Genomic DNA, 13364 nt, shown 5'->3' with positions numbered 1-13364 from the left:
AATGATTAACCTGACCACTGTTGTGGGCTCTTCCCTCGGCTTCACTCTCCCTACTTCCCCCGTGAACTCCTCCTACCATCGCTCAAGCTCTGATGGATGGCGTTTGTGTTCACATGCTTGTAATTGGCCAGAGCTCCAGGGCTCAGGCGTTAGGTTGTGTTTATGAGAGGAGCTTGCACTGATTCCATGATAAAACCAGATGTTCCCTTACAAGGCTTCAAGCCTTCCTCGTGTAGCTCTTATGTCCATATCAGGTATAACCTTCCTGTTGTAGTCAGATCTACCAGGCACTTAGGTATAGCTTGCTTTTGTTCTTTACTGGGGTCAAAAAAGGTTATGTGGAGCATGCATTAAATGAAGAAACTTTGGGGCGGGTAATGTTTCTCAGGTCGGCCTTTGTGAATGAAAACATGAGGAACGGGGTTTGTATTTTTTTAATTTAATTTAATTTTTATTTAGAGAATGTATTTCTTGTCTTTTAATTGCTTGAGGAAAGCTTAGTGTGTCTGGCTGGTAAATCATTTAACTACTTAATGAGTCAACAGCATTGTTGGCCACTTCAGCACCTAATTGCACATGAAGTAACGGTTAGATAACGGTTCAGCCAGTCCAAAAATGTTCCTGCTGGCTGTCTTTGCCAACAAACTCTCAGCCTAGAAATTTGGGAGGGGGGGCACTAAAATTTGTCACCCTGCTTTCCAGAATTGGAGCTAAACAATGACGTGAAACATCATACAGCTCTGCCGTTTTTTTTCCGATTCAACAGATTGTAACCTCGGTGTTACCAAACTTGCCGTTAGCCTGAATTCGTCACATGGTGAAACAAGGGACAAAATGCTTCAAAGCTTACAAGGCCAAGCTATATAATGTTTGGAAAGTATTGGCATCACTCGGTCCACCACTTTAATGATTGTGAGGCACTCTCTAAAACTATGTTGCAAAGTAATCTACCAGGAATTTTTTGCCTGCACATATTTGATTTTACTGGTTTATGGATTGACTTTGCATGGCATTGCTCTAAAAAGCCAACGGCATTAAGTTCAAGAGGTTAGAAGTGGAACAAAATCAAAAAGGAAAAGGACTTTGTTGCACTAAATGAAGAGCATTGTAGATGGATGTTTGTACAATAACAAAACAAATTAAGTGAGATCATTTCTGTGTTCTATGACTGATCAAGAGATAGTTTATTTGTCACTACCAGTTGATCATGATTGTGGGAAATACTCTAAAGAGGAAGAAAAAATTAGTTACCAGTGGGGGAAAAAAATACTGAATTTCTTATTTTTCCCTGTCATCAAACTCACAAAGTACTTTGTACATTCTGTGCGTCACAAGCCTGGTGCCCCTTTTAATAATTACATGTGATAACACTTAGTAAACCTGGGGTATTTTTGTGAACCTGCAAATCAGTGTCAGCCGAGAGGACTGAGACAAGTATCATTCAGAGTATTTACTCATGGGCTCAGTGCCACCACTCTGTAAAGGTCATGCCTATATCTCTTGTGATAGCGATGACTTTGCACCTCAACAGAAAAATTTTGTCTTGAGATAAAACGTAAACATAGTCTACACAGCGGGCTATTTAAAACATAATTTATTGAGTGTTTTCTCAGTAAGTATGAAGCTGGAGTCATGCATAGATTTATGCAGGGTATGCCTCGTTGTGCCAAGTTGCATTCTTTCTCCTATTTAAACTGACGGATACACAGAAACCGAAGATATGAAGTGTGCACACTGAGACAAATTTAGGTCGCAGCACAACCAAGGTTTACAGTACGTCTGACCAGCAGCTGTGCTTTCTGGACACAGCTTTCAAAAACGAGATCCTTTTGAGGTAAGTTTGAATTAAAAATGGACACGTTTTTTGAAAATCTAGCAAATTTTTCATTTTATGAAGAAAAACAATAATGTTCATTCATTAGCTTTTGATTTTTTTGTTGCTTTTGTAAGAAACACAAGCAGCGGAATGCAGACAGTATTTTGTCAACACTGGTTGGTTCCTGCTGGGTTTTAGTGTTGAGCACGGTCAAAAAGTTACAGGCCTTCTGAGCATCCAACATGCCATTGTGGAGGAAAGTTCAGCATTGACGCACTAGGGTCGACCTTACTCATAATGCGGTATTTTTGTTGTTCCTGTATATTGTGCTTGTCACACAAGCTCCGGTCTGCAGCCATCAGAAGAAGTGCAGCCTGCATAAGCCTTTGTTAGCTGTTGTACTGAGATTTTTCTGTTTTGAGGCGACATAGTCTGATTCCTTGTGATGTATCCTGTTTACTTTTGCATAGATGCATTTATGTTTATTTATGCATTCACTGGCCACTTTAATAGGTTTTTTTTTACGATCAAAAGCAGGGTGTTACAGCAATATGCAAACATTGAGGCCATATTATTGTTTCTTCATCTATAAAAGGATGGAATGGTGACATGTCTGGTCTTTATACTAAAATGTTGCTTTAAAAACTGTTGTTTTAGTGGATTTTCCATAACATCAAACACGACAGCAACAGCAGCCTGACTTTTTTTGGGAGATTTTTGCATTATTGTCTGGTTTGGGTTTGAACTGCTTTCAGTCTTTGGGATGTTTGTTAATAAAATGTTCCCTAATTCGTTCATCCAGCCTCATTACTTGTTATATCCCGAGCAGGCAGATGGGGTTGATGGGAGCTTCCCCAGCTTTCGTTGGGTACGGGTAGGGTACACCCTAGACCGGTCACCAGTCCATCCCTGAGCTACTCTCATGGAAAAATCCTCACACTTATATAAATTATACTTGTGTTTACGTGTACTCATTGTAATATTCCCAATCAAAAGCATGTGTGATGCTCAGACAGCTCTCATATTGAACGTTTATTTCACCAGCTCTGCTAAATGTTATTCTAACCTTTGAAAAACCTCTGCTGTCTTCAAAAGTAGTCACAGATGCAAAACCTGTGCTTTTTTTTTTGTTTTTTGAAGTTTGTTTTGCACCTCTAAAGAGGCTCAAACAAACTTCAACTTGAGGAACAGGTATTACCAGAGTGTTAAAGTGTGTGTATGTCCTAGAATGTACCCTCAGCCAGTTGTAAAGAAACTTGTTTACAGTTTGAGGGTCCATTATTTAGATTTTTACTAAAGAAAGCACCGATACAGATCTCTAGGTCAAGTCTCCTGGATGTGCTTATTGCATTCCATAAAGTATGCTCTAAAGGCAAATTCACAGCTGACTGGGTTTAGATGCTTTATAGATATTTAGCAATTAATTTTAAAAGGTAATATCCATTTTTTTCTTAACCAGCCATATCCCTTTCAGGGTCACGGGGTTAAACCTGTGCTACTGTTGAGCAAATGGGTACACACCTGACACACACACATAGGGACACTTTTGAGCAGGGGTGGACAAACTACGCCTCTATTTTTGTTTGGTCTGGCCCCCTTAAAAACAATATCGGAGACGTACTATTTTTTATTTTTTAAATCTGCCCACATGATCGAGACCCGCATAGAACTTGACATTTTATTCCACCCTTCTGCATTCTGTACTTATCTAAACCCCCTCAAAGAAAGACGGTATTCCCTTTCTATATTCATGTTTCGCAGTTTTACTCATTGTTTTTGAGTGATTATGCTGCTTTTTTTTTTTTCAAACCGCGCACCCTGTTCTGTGTCCTGATTAGCTTGAAGACCTTGTCACTCAATCCCCACAACAGCTGTCCAGAAACGCACAGCTCTTCAGATCTACACAAATCTTTGATGGTGATCAGATCTTTGATTTAACACTAATTTTTTTATGAATGATTGAACTTTGAGATTTCAAACAAGAGAGAGAAGTTTGAAAATGTTCGTGTCTGTCTGAGAAAATTGCATAAAATTTGTAGTGAGGGGTTTTACTGTCAAAAAACATCTGTAATCCTACTGCGCGGATTTCATTGATCACGGTTTATTTTTAGAACGTAACTCCCGCAATAAACGAGGGAACATCGTACTGGTCAAAAGTTAATGCAGATATCTGCCCAGCTGCAACGGAAGACTTCAGAATTGGACTTTTTTTTTCATTAGTACTGGATGAAAAACAGATGTGCAGGACACAGTGCAACTGCTCAGTTTTATTTGTGAAGTTTAGTGCAAGATGTGTGAGGAGCTGCAGCCCTCCAAAGTCTGAAAGGCACTATGATGGGACAGGATCGACTATTTTTGGTCATATTTTTTAAAATGTATTAGTAGTATATGTCCTGACCTTTTTTCTTTGAAAATCACAGTTATTTGGCCAATTTCTTTATTTCATAAATAGTGTTGTTTAGTTTTTTAAAAGGATGAATGAATGAATGACTTAAACTTTTATTCATTATTAGTTAAAAGACATAAACTAAATCAACGATTAAGAATCCTTTTAGTCATTCTCTTGTTATATTTAGTTAGTCTGTGTGCAGTGACAACCAAAAAAGTTGTGACAGACGCGCTTCTCATTCTGCAAAAGTCTAACAAAAGTTCTCATCTCTTGTGTGGTTCTTCTCTTTGTTGGGGAAAAGTCACAACCCTGACATTGCAAGCTAACAACAGTGGCTCTAGATCTGTGTTTTTACAGTCTTCATAGTGTTCTGCATGTACAGGAATATGACATTGAGTTTTCAGGACTAGTTCGGGGAGTTTATACCCAATTTTAACTAGGGCCTTATGATGGTAGTGTGCTCTGTGCTGCACTCTAAAGTTATCATCTTTAGACCAAGTTTGGCAATAGTTTGTCTGTTAGTTATGTCTGCAAAAAGCTCCTGGAATAAAGTCCCTGCCAGATCTCGAATATGACACTCTCACTCCAAGTAGAGCTAAATATTTGAAATATTTCACCCCTTCACCTCTCTTCACTAAGTTGAATATTACCTGAGGCTTAAGGTGGTAAACCTTGGAGGTAATTGGGGCACAGCAACAGGACAAACCTGCATTTGTCAATTTCAGCTCCAAATTCCACTCAATAATTTCAAGTTACATCTCATCTCTTTTTACGACTACAAAATAGGTTTATACCTTTATATGATTGGACCAACAGCCGTCAAGTTGTGCATAAGCTGTCTGAGCTGTAACATAGTTAAGACATGATGCAGCTTTGTGGACCTTGTTCTTGAGGCCTAAAAAGAGATTTCAAATAGGCTGAAAGTAAAAACCAAAAAAACCCAGTGGAAGGTCTGGTGGGGTTTTAAAGTATCCTCCACTCTTGGAATGAGGACACACCTGCAGTCTCAGAGCAACCTGAGTGATTTCTTCTTTTTTTGGCTTTTTGTTCTTTATGATTCCACTAGGTATGAGGGCTGCATCCCCAAAGTCAGACACATAATTTTGAACACAACATCTTGTATTTAAGGAAGATTTATTGACTTGGGTGTTCATCTCATTGGGTCACGCAGTGAATTTTGTGTCTCCAGCTTTAGTGCTCAACGTCCTGTTGAGGTGAAACTCCTTCACTTAGTTCTTGCATTAGCTTTTCCCAGAATACAGGCATTAACTACCATATTATTGTATTTTTGGACTACAAGTCCCTCTGAAAAACATATATAAGTCGCACCTTAGGTAGAAAAGTTCGCCAAGCCTGGCGTAATGCTGCGTTCTCACCAAGCGTGATTCATGCGTCAATTTGTGTCAGCCGCCTCTTTTTTGACACACGCCAAATTCAATGTTCGGTGCTTGTCCAAAATTGTCTTCATAAACTAGACGCTCCCTTGGCGTGTGGGATAAGCTACGTTTTAGCCTCATTGGTACATGGACGCATTGACTGTATATCCCATTTTCAATGCATGAAAGACACTGATGACACTAGCTGCAGTTAGTTACATGGACAAAAGTAATCAGAATAAATGCCTGCTCAGAATGAAAATGTGTCATGTAAACTCACTGTTTGGAATATTCTGCCCCGATTAGTCACATTCGGGTCAAAATTACCTTCTGATCGAGATAGGTGAACTATGCCGATCGTGGTGCATGTAAACAATGTATTCCAATTGTGGGTCATTACTGCGCTGGTTTTTCCTCATGTGTAGACAGTGCGGGGCGTAAACTGGACCGGCTCCTTATGAGCGAAGCATGTCTCTGAGCAGAGCAGCCGGACTCGTAACTTTGTGTTTGCAAGCAGGGGAGGGTGCTTTGTTACGGTGTGCGCTCCGGAGGAGGCGTCACACCGTAGTCCGTCCTGCTTGTTTGCGTGAGCAAGCTGCCGGATTCAGGAGAACCGTGTCTCCTGGGAGAACCGGGTCTCCTGGGAGAACCGGGTCTCCTGGGAGAACCGTGTCTCAGAGCAGAGGAGCGGCTTTGGGACGGTGTGTTTGCTGGAGGAGGTGGCTTTTGAATGCAGAAATGGCGCTCCACGCAGAGAAACTGTGTAAAGAATCATGTGAATTTTTGTTTCCAGTCTTGTTCAGACAATATAAGGGCTGATGTTATTCCCACAAATTCACTTGCAGCCAAGATGCACATTGCGGCATTGACCGCACAGATTTTAATTACATCCACAGCTAAAGGTTGACATGTATTAGCCTAATGCTAACCCCTTCAGCCAAGAATAAAGCCCTGGCCACTCCGATTTAAAAGTATGAGCGTACAGGCACTTAATAATAATCATAAACAATAATAAAAGGGCGTTTTGACATTCATCTCCCTCTGTCCCGCAGCTTTCTTTGTTTACAACAGAACTTTTTCTGATAATATAGACAGTTCTGCGCATGTCAAAATGAGTTATTTTGACCAAAAGTGTGGCGTATGTAAACGTTTGTTATAATCAGATAAAGTTTTTCAGGGACCAATTCTAATCTAATCTCAATTATTATCATTCTCCTCCATGCTTGTTTTGGATGGTGCTTCTTCTTCCATGTTGCTGTCAGTAGCGCATACTGATGCAGACACCTACAGTTCCCTTTAGTGGTTGTTAACGGGAAACAGTCATTTAAGGGCAACCTTAAACGATGAAAACGATGAAAATATGAGTCTATTTTAGTGTAAAAAATCACATACAAGACACTCCTGAGTAAGAGTCGCAGCCTTGGCCAAACTATGCAAAAAAAACTCAATTTATCATCCAAAAAATCTGGTACCTCCTCTAAAAGAATATGAGGGCTTGAGTCCAGGATGTGTGCTTTGCTTCCTTTGAATCATATTAACCCTTGTGCTATCTTAGATGACCCCACCCTTACATTGGCGTGTTCTTCCTACCATGACAAAGGTGGATAAAGGTGGAAAGATTTCATGTAATCCATGGACAACAGTGAAGATCACAAATCATTGAAGAAAAAAAGGTTCAGCGCACTGTCTAGTGGGTCTAGATGACCCAACTCCCAACGTTAAAGTGCCCAGGATAGCACAAGGGTTAACCAGGCATCACAGTGGAAATACATTCTGTGCCACTGTTGTGATGCTGCATCTCCAAACTATAGCCTTAGGTTTGTTGGATTTCAAGGATTTGTTTAGACAGAACAGGTATAGTTGGTTTTTACCAGCTTTGATAATAATTTCTTGTTTCCTATCTTCTACTGTTTCCATTAGTAACATTCTTGGATGCTGCTAAATGTAGATTCATTAAACAAAAGAGATTACAAATAATATGTATACATTTGCCTCATAGCAATTGTTTTACTTTCACTAATAGAAGCAGTTTCAAACTGGACTTGTAAAGACATGTTCTTCCTCAGTGGAGTTCGTTTTATTCTAAATCCTAAAGAAAACCTGTCCAAGCAAAATAGAGACGATCCATCAATATGAACGGGTGCTAAATGTGCTTGAAGGCTGTTGTCACAACACGCTGCTTTGTTTTTTTTTGTTGTTGTCAAACATAGATGGACGTTAATGGAGCACAAAGAAGAACCAATATTTTTTTTGTGTGGGGAGAGTGTCATCAGCAGTAAAGTCAGACTGGACTTGTGCTCAACATTGGAGTAACAAATCGATTTTCACTCATGTACAAACTCTGACAAGTCCTGGAGTCACAATGTGGTTTCCATTAGCTCTGTAGCAGCCGAGCACTCCCTCTGACCTCTCAGAACTGTTTCATCTGTCATGCTGCTTCTGTCCGTGGAGAGCCTTTTATCTACATTTTTGCTGAGAAAATAACCTTCACGGGGTTAATGAATACATTCGATTTAGTCATTGGCTAGAATGACAGCAGTAGGCAACAAGATGTTCTGTGGGCTTCTAAGACTTTTCCTAACTGGCCCTTCTTTTAGGATTAGCATGCTAATGGTGCTTACTTTTAGCTTAAATATTTTACGTACATATTAAAAACCTATTTTGTTGGCCTCTTAAATAAAGTCCAGGTCACTCCGGTTGCATAAAAAGACTTCTGTCAGCCAATCAAAGAAAGCCATAAAACAAGCTCCGCCGCGGTGCAGAAAAACAATGACTTGAAAAGGGATTTAAAACATTTCCATGTGTCCTATATTGTGACAAAGGTCAAGCTAGTTTTATAGGGTTTACTGTGCTACAAGTTAGTGATCATAACATTATTAGTTTGGTACACAGGTTGCTGATAAGCGCGTTGTTGTCATGTACAGCGGAGTGATGCTCGGATGGGAGAAGGAAGCAAAGGATTTTTCTGGTAAACGAATTACCGTAAATATTGTGCAAACTTGAGTCGTTGCAGCCTGGCTGGATGCCATTGAAAATTATCATCTCATCTGTTGAATGGCGTTGTTGGTAATACATTTGTGAAGCGGGCTCCAAAACGGCTTTATTTAACTTATTGTCAGTTGCTTATTTACAACATTTAAGTTCATACAAATTCCAGTTTAGGACTGTGACAGAGCCATTGGACTATTATATTCAAGCTTTGATGTTCTGTGTCCCACAGGCTGTTAAACGCCACTTAAAGCCACTGCTCCAAAAAGCCCACTTTTGATTTTGATGTCGATAGATGCGTTCTAGTGTAACACATTCATCAATAAAAGCATCTCCTAAATGCAATAAGCGCCAAGTTACAATAGACGCTTTTAATGGATGAACCCAACTCCGGTCCAAGCCTGGACATTGTTTTCTCTTTTTTTTTATAATTAGCAGTTTAACCGATCACTCATTCTGCCTTTTTAGAAGAGTTTTCTAAATGTCAAAAACCTGAACCAAGTTTTTAATTAAAATATTGTATTAGATTTATAGACGAGACAAATAAGTGGACACTTAGAAAACAGAACCCAGATGCTAACTTGTGCCGGTCAGACGCTGAACAACAGCAGGTTGAGTCGAGTGATAGTTGAGTGAGAAAGAGCAGTATGACATGTTGAACGAGCTCTTTTCCTTAGTAGAAGAATTTTCCGTCATCCTGCCAGGTTTCTCTGATGACACAGGTCCGAGCCACAGGCAGCTTAGCCATCTGTAGTACCCCGAGTCACGCCCCCGGGTCTGCTGCTAGAGCTGCTTTTAAGGGCTCGAGCCCCAATGGAGGAAGTCTTTTATGACCTTTTTGTCCTGACAAGCTCCAGTAGTTGGAGGCATTGGATTCCCTTTGTCTCGTCCTGTCTTTCCTCTCTTTTTTAATTGGCAAAAGCACAGCAAAAAAATCCATAAAACATGAGATAAATTCTAAAATAATACATTTTTTATCAGGAATATAGATAATCCAGGGTTTGTGATTTTATAGTTTAATACAGAAGAAGCAGCTTTTAAATAACAGTCTGCTTTGCCCTTTAATTCCGCTCTGAAGCTTGCGTTCAAGCAGTCGAACCTCTCTGCAGACCTCTCCTCTTCCTACTGAAGATCATTCATGTAACACTGTGCTTTCAAACCCGTCCTGCATCTGATTTGCCTTCCTTAAGTGTCTCTGTAACAAGAGCCCAGGCTCTCATTGTCAGCGCGTGCATGTGCAGGAGGCCGATGACGCTGTATGTCGCTGCAGACTGACGTCAGCACCGCCCTGCTTCTTTTCCATACCAATGCCCTGCTTGACTGCCCGCCTGTCTGCCATTGATACCGTTTCTCCTGCCCCCCTACCCCCACCCTCTTATTAGCATGTTTTTATCAGTTCTAGCACCTCTCAGAGCGCAGGGCCGAGCTAATATGACACACTGGTGTAACTAACCAGCAGTCCGATAGCCTGCAAAGGTTTATTGACTCCTGTTTTGAAATATTTACAACCCATCTCATGCTGAAGTATTATGTGTGTCTTCATGTGAAGAGTTTTTATATGTTCTACTTTGCATGGAAGTACACGTTTTATTTCTGAGGGTTTTGTTTTTCCTAATTTGGCAGAGATATCCTTCTTTTTTGATGTGGATTTGTAAAAAAGTGCATACAAATACCGGTAGCTCTTTTTTTTTGGAAAGGCATGTGCAGTAAATCATATTTTTATGCATGCACCCATGTGACTTTGTGTTTGGTGTGACATAGAATTACACAGAGGTGTTATACGGCCCGCTGTAAATGTTTAAAAATAGAGAAATTCATCAGAATATGACTAAACAAAACTAAAGTGACTATTAGTAGATGTCTTGTGTTAAACTGAGTTTCTTATAAGTGAAATAAATAGCACAATGGTGTATTTTTCTCTGTTGAAGTTACATGTTTTCTATGTTAGCTGCTTAAAAAATAGGAACTAATTAAAAGTATGCACAGTTTTTAAGTAAGCTACAAAACATTGATTTTTAACACATTTTTTCTGTTAAATTTATCTAGTGTAGAATAATTACAGTGATTTCAGCAAAGTAACTGCAGAAATGGCTTTATTCGGAGCTCTACAGGTGTTTTCTTGCTGCTTTTGAGACCATTTCAGAGGGCAGAGTAGATCTGTTTGGCCAGGTGTCTGAGGATTTGCACACCTCTTTATACATCTGCCCTGAAGCTTCATAATCGGTCGGTCAGTGAAGAAATCGTTCCCTGACAAATCTCCGTCTCCCAGTAAAGACGTTGTCTCCGATCATTTATGTGTTGGCACACGGTGAAGCTGTGCCTCAGCCTTTTCATCCAGATTTTCCTGTTTTCTACATGAGTCAGAGCAGTTTGTGTTTTGTGTATTTTGCACTGATTGGACAAGGGCAAAGTGAAAACCCTGCTGTAATGTTGATGTGTTGGCAGATTGTACACGCTCTGCTTCATGGTGTGACACTCCCCACAATTGAGACCGTCCCTGTGATTTGACAAGTGTGCAATAAAAACACCAGCCTTTTCCTCATCGTTTTATTCTTTTTTTTCCCTCCTTAATCCTAAACTCCAACCTCTTCTTTAATGGTTGCATCGTCTTCAGCTTCTACCCACATCTGCTTCTTTCTTTTCTCCCCTGTATACAAGCAGAAGGCCAACAACTCTGTCCTCCGGCTGTCTCCCACCGAGCATTGTTTGCTGGCCTCTGTGTCCGGTTGCCATGGCGAGGCTTATTTGCTATATTAAATGTTTGGCAGCATTGTACAGATGCTGATGACAAACACCCAACGTTCCACTTTGATCAATGAGAGCGTTGCTGATAAAGTGAGATGGAATGGACCCGCTAATCCATTTAAATATCGTAGTCATTGAGTTTATCTACAGCACAGAACAGCTGTCAGTCCTGCTCTGGCATTTTCACATGTTGATTTATTTATCACACTTTTGCCTTTTGTGTATGTCTGAACGTGTTTTTTTTTAAAAATATAATTAAGCTATTAGAGATGTTTGGAAGTCACACAATAAGCATTCTTCTTCAAACATGTAATTTGGGTTTTCTATTGTAATTTTGAGCGTTTATTCATATTTGAATTTAAATATTTATGTTTATACTTGAATGGGACGTGATGTACTTTTTTCATTTCTGACTTCAGTGAATATTGTGTGTGTGTTTACATCAGAAGGAGGGTCACGTGTTTCTGAGAGAGCTTTTCAGATAAGCATCAGTCCATCTTGTAATGTAAATACGTTAATGCTTGTGTTTTTTTCTTATGAATCACTCACCATTGTTACAGTATTGAATGCACAAGTTTCATATGTTTTAGGTTAAAAGGTTTTCACTTCCAAAATAGAAGGTTAAAAATAAATATCCGAATGTCTTCTTGTTGTTGAAAAAAACAACCTAAAATGCTTTCTGTTTGATTTTGCTTATAATTTTTTATTTCGACTGGCTAAATGGAAAGCTTTAGGTTTGCTGAGAGTTGCATACAAGTTTTAAGTACGTCTGAAGTTGCTAAACATCTTGCAAAAGTAACTGTATTTTAGTGTAGCATAAGTCAAAATTGAGTATAAATAGAAGCATCTTCTATTTTTGTTTTACTAAAAGCAAATTTGAAAGATTATGTGGGCAGTCAAGTACAATGGACATCGTTGAACATGTAAAGTTAGAATCAACTTGCTCTGTTTGATTTGTAATGGACTCTTGTTGGGGATTAGGTCATTCCAGGTCCTGCAGAATAGAGTTACACAACATGCACCAGCTCTGACCCTGCACTGCTGTAAAGTGTGAGAGCCTCTGTGTGGGTACCGACAGATAGCATGAAAACGCTGCCTATTGACGTAGTTTGGGCTTGATAAGATCTCATAACTCCATTCTAGACACACCATGGTGGTTTTAGTGGTTTGCTTTTCGCCTTGTGCTCTAGTGAAAGGCCTCAGTCAGCCTGCAAGCAGCTTGCAGTACCCCGTAGTAGAAAGCGCATTAAGTGGTGCAGGAAATCCTTAATGTAAACTGTTACTACAGTGTGTGTTTAGATAACAGGCAGCAGAGACTAGCAGAAGCGCTGCTGCACTGTTGCTGACCTACCAATGCCCTCTCAGAAGCAGTGTGCGCAAAGGTCAAAGCCGTCTTGGAGAACGTCTTTGACACTACGACCGCATCCAAACGCTTTGACTGACAGGTCTCTCCTTCTCTTTTCAGATGATCTTATGGGACTGGGATCTGAAGCACTGGTACAAACCGCAGTATCAGGTCAGTGTCGTTGTCTGTTTTAACTCATGACTCGTTGGAGTTTAAAGGTCATTCAGGGAACGCGCGTCTTTTTAGGTGGAGTTGGCGTCTGCTCCCCACTAGTGAAAGTAGAATCCACCTGTAAGACATTCAGTACTTTTGCTTAACTGTTTGCGTGGGCAGAATGCACATTGTTTAAAATGTTGCTGCCAGTGACCTTGAAATTACTGTCATGCTACATGTTTATCTTACTCAGGCATTGTGTGTCTTGTTTGAAGTATTTGTGCGATTTAATTAAAAATGTATCAAAGTCATTATTCGTTCCTTTTTCTTACAGCAAATAAACTTGTTCTCTAATGCACAAATTTTTAGGGTCCGTTTTCACAATTTTCAGCATTCTTGTCCAGATGTTAACATAGTTCTACACTTGCCTTAAGGAGTTTCAAAGTTTTGGGCATGTTCTCTTATGCTACGTACACACCGGGCATGTAATGCGTGTTCATAAACATGCTAAACAGGCACGTAGTGTTCAAACTGGATTGTCGCTACTTGATA

General features: G+C 39.9%; 1 protein-coding gene across 2 annotated transcripts in view; it reads left to right on the top strand.

Annotated features, from left to right (window-relative positions):
• The window catches only part of pde3b (phosphodiesterase 3B), a 42024-nt gene that overhangs the window by 12906 nt on the left and 15754 nt on the right, over window positions 1-13364 (top strand). Inside the window, exons 1-2 of one of the 2 annotated variants that reach the window (XM_023953446.1) lie at window positions 12539-12696; window positions 12780-12830. In XM_023953446.1, the coding sequence (XP_023809214.1) occupies window positions 12780-12830 (51 nt within the window). In that variant the 5' untranslated portion in view covers window positions 12539-12696. Of the gene's footprint in view, window positions 1-12538; window positions 12697-12779; window positions 12831-13364 lie in introns of those variants that run through there. The other variant, XM_011489431.3, reaches the window with a different exon arrangement.

This window comes from Oryzias latipes, chromosome 3 (genome assembly GCF_002234675.1).
Source record: "Oryzias latipes chromosome 3, ASM223467v1".
NCBI lineage: Eukaryota > Metazoa > Chordata > Actinopteri > Beloniformes > Adrianichthyidae > Oryzias > Oryzias latipes.
The sequence above is the reverse complement of the archived record's forward strand: the minus strand, read 5'-3'. Positions and strand labels throughout refer to the sequence as shown.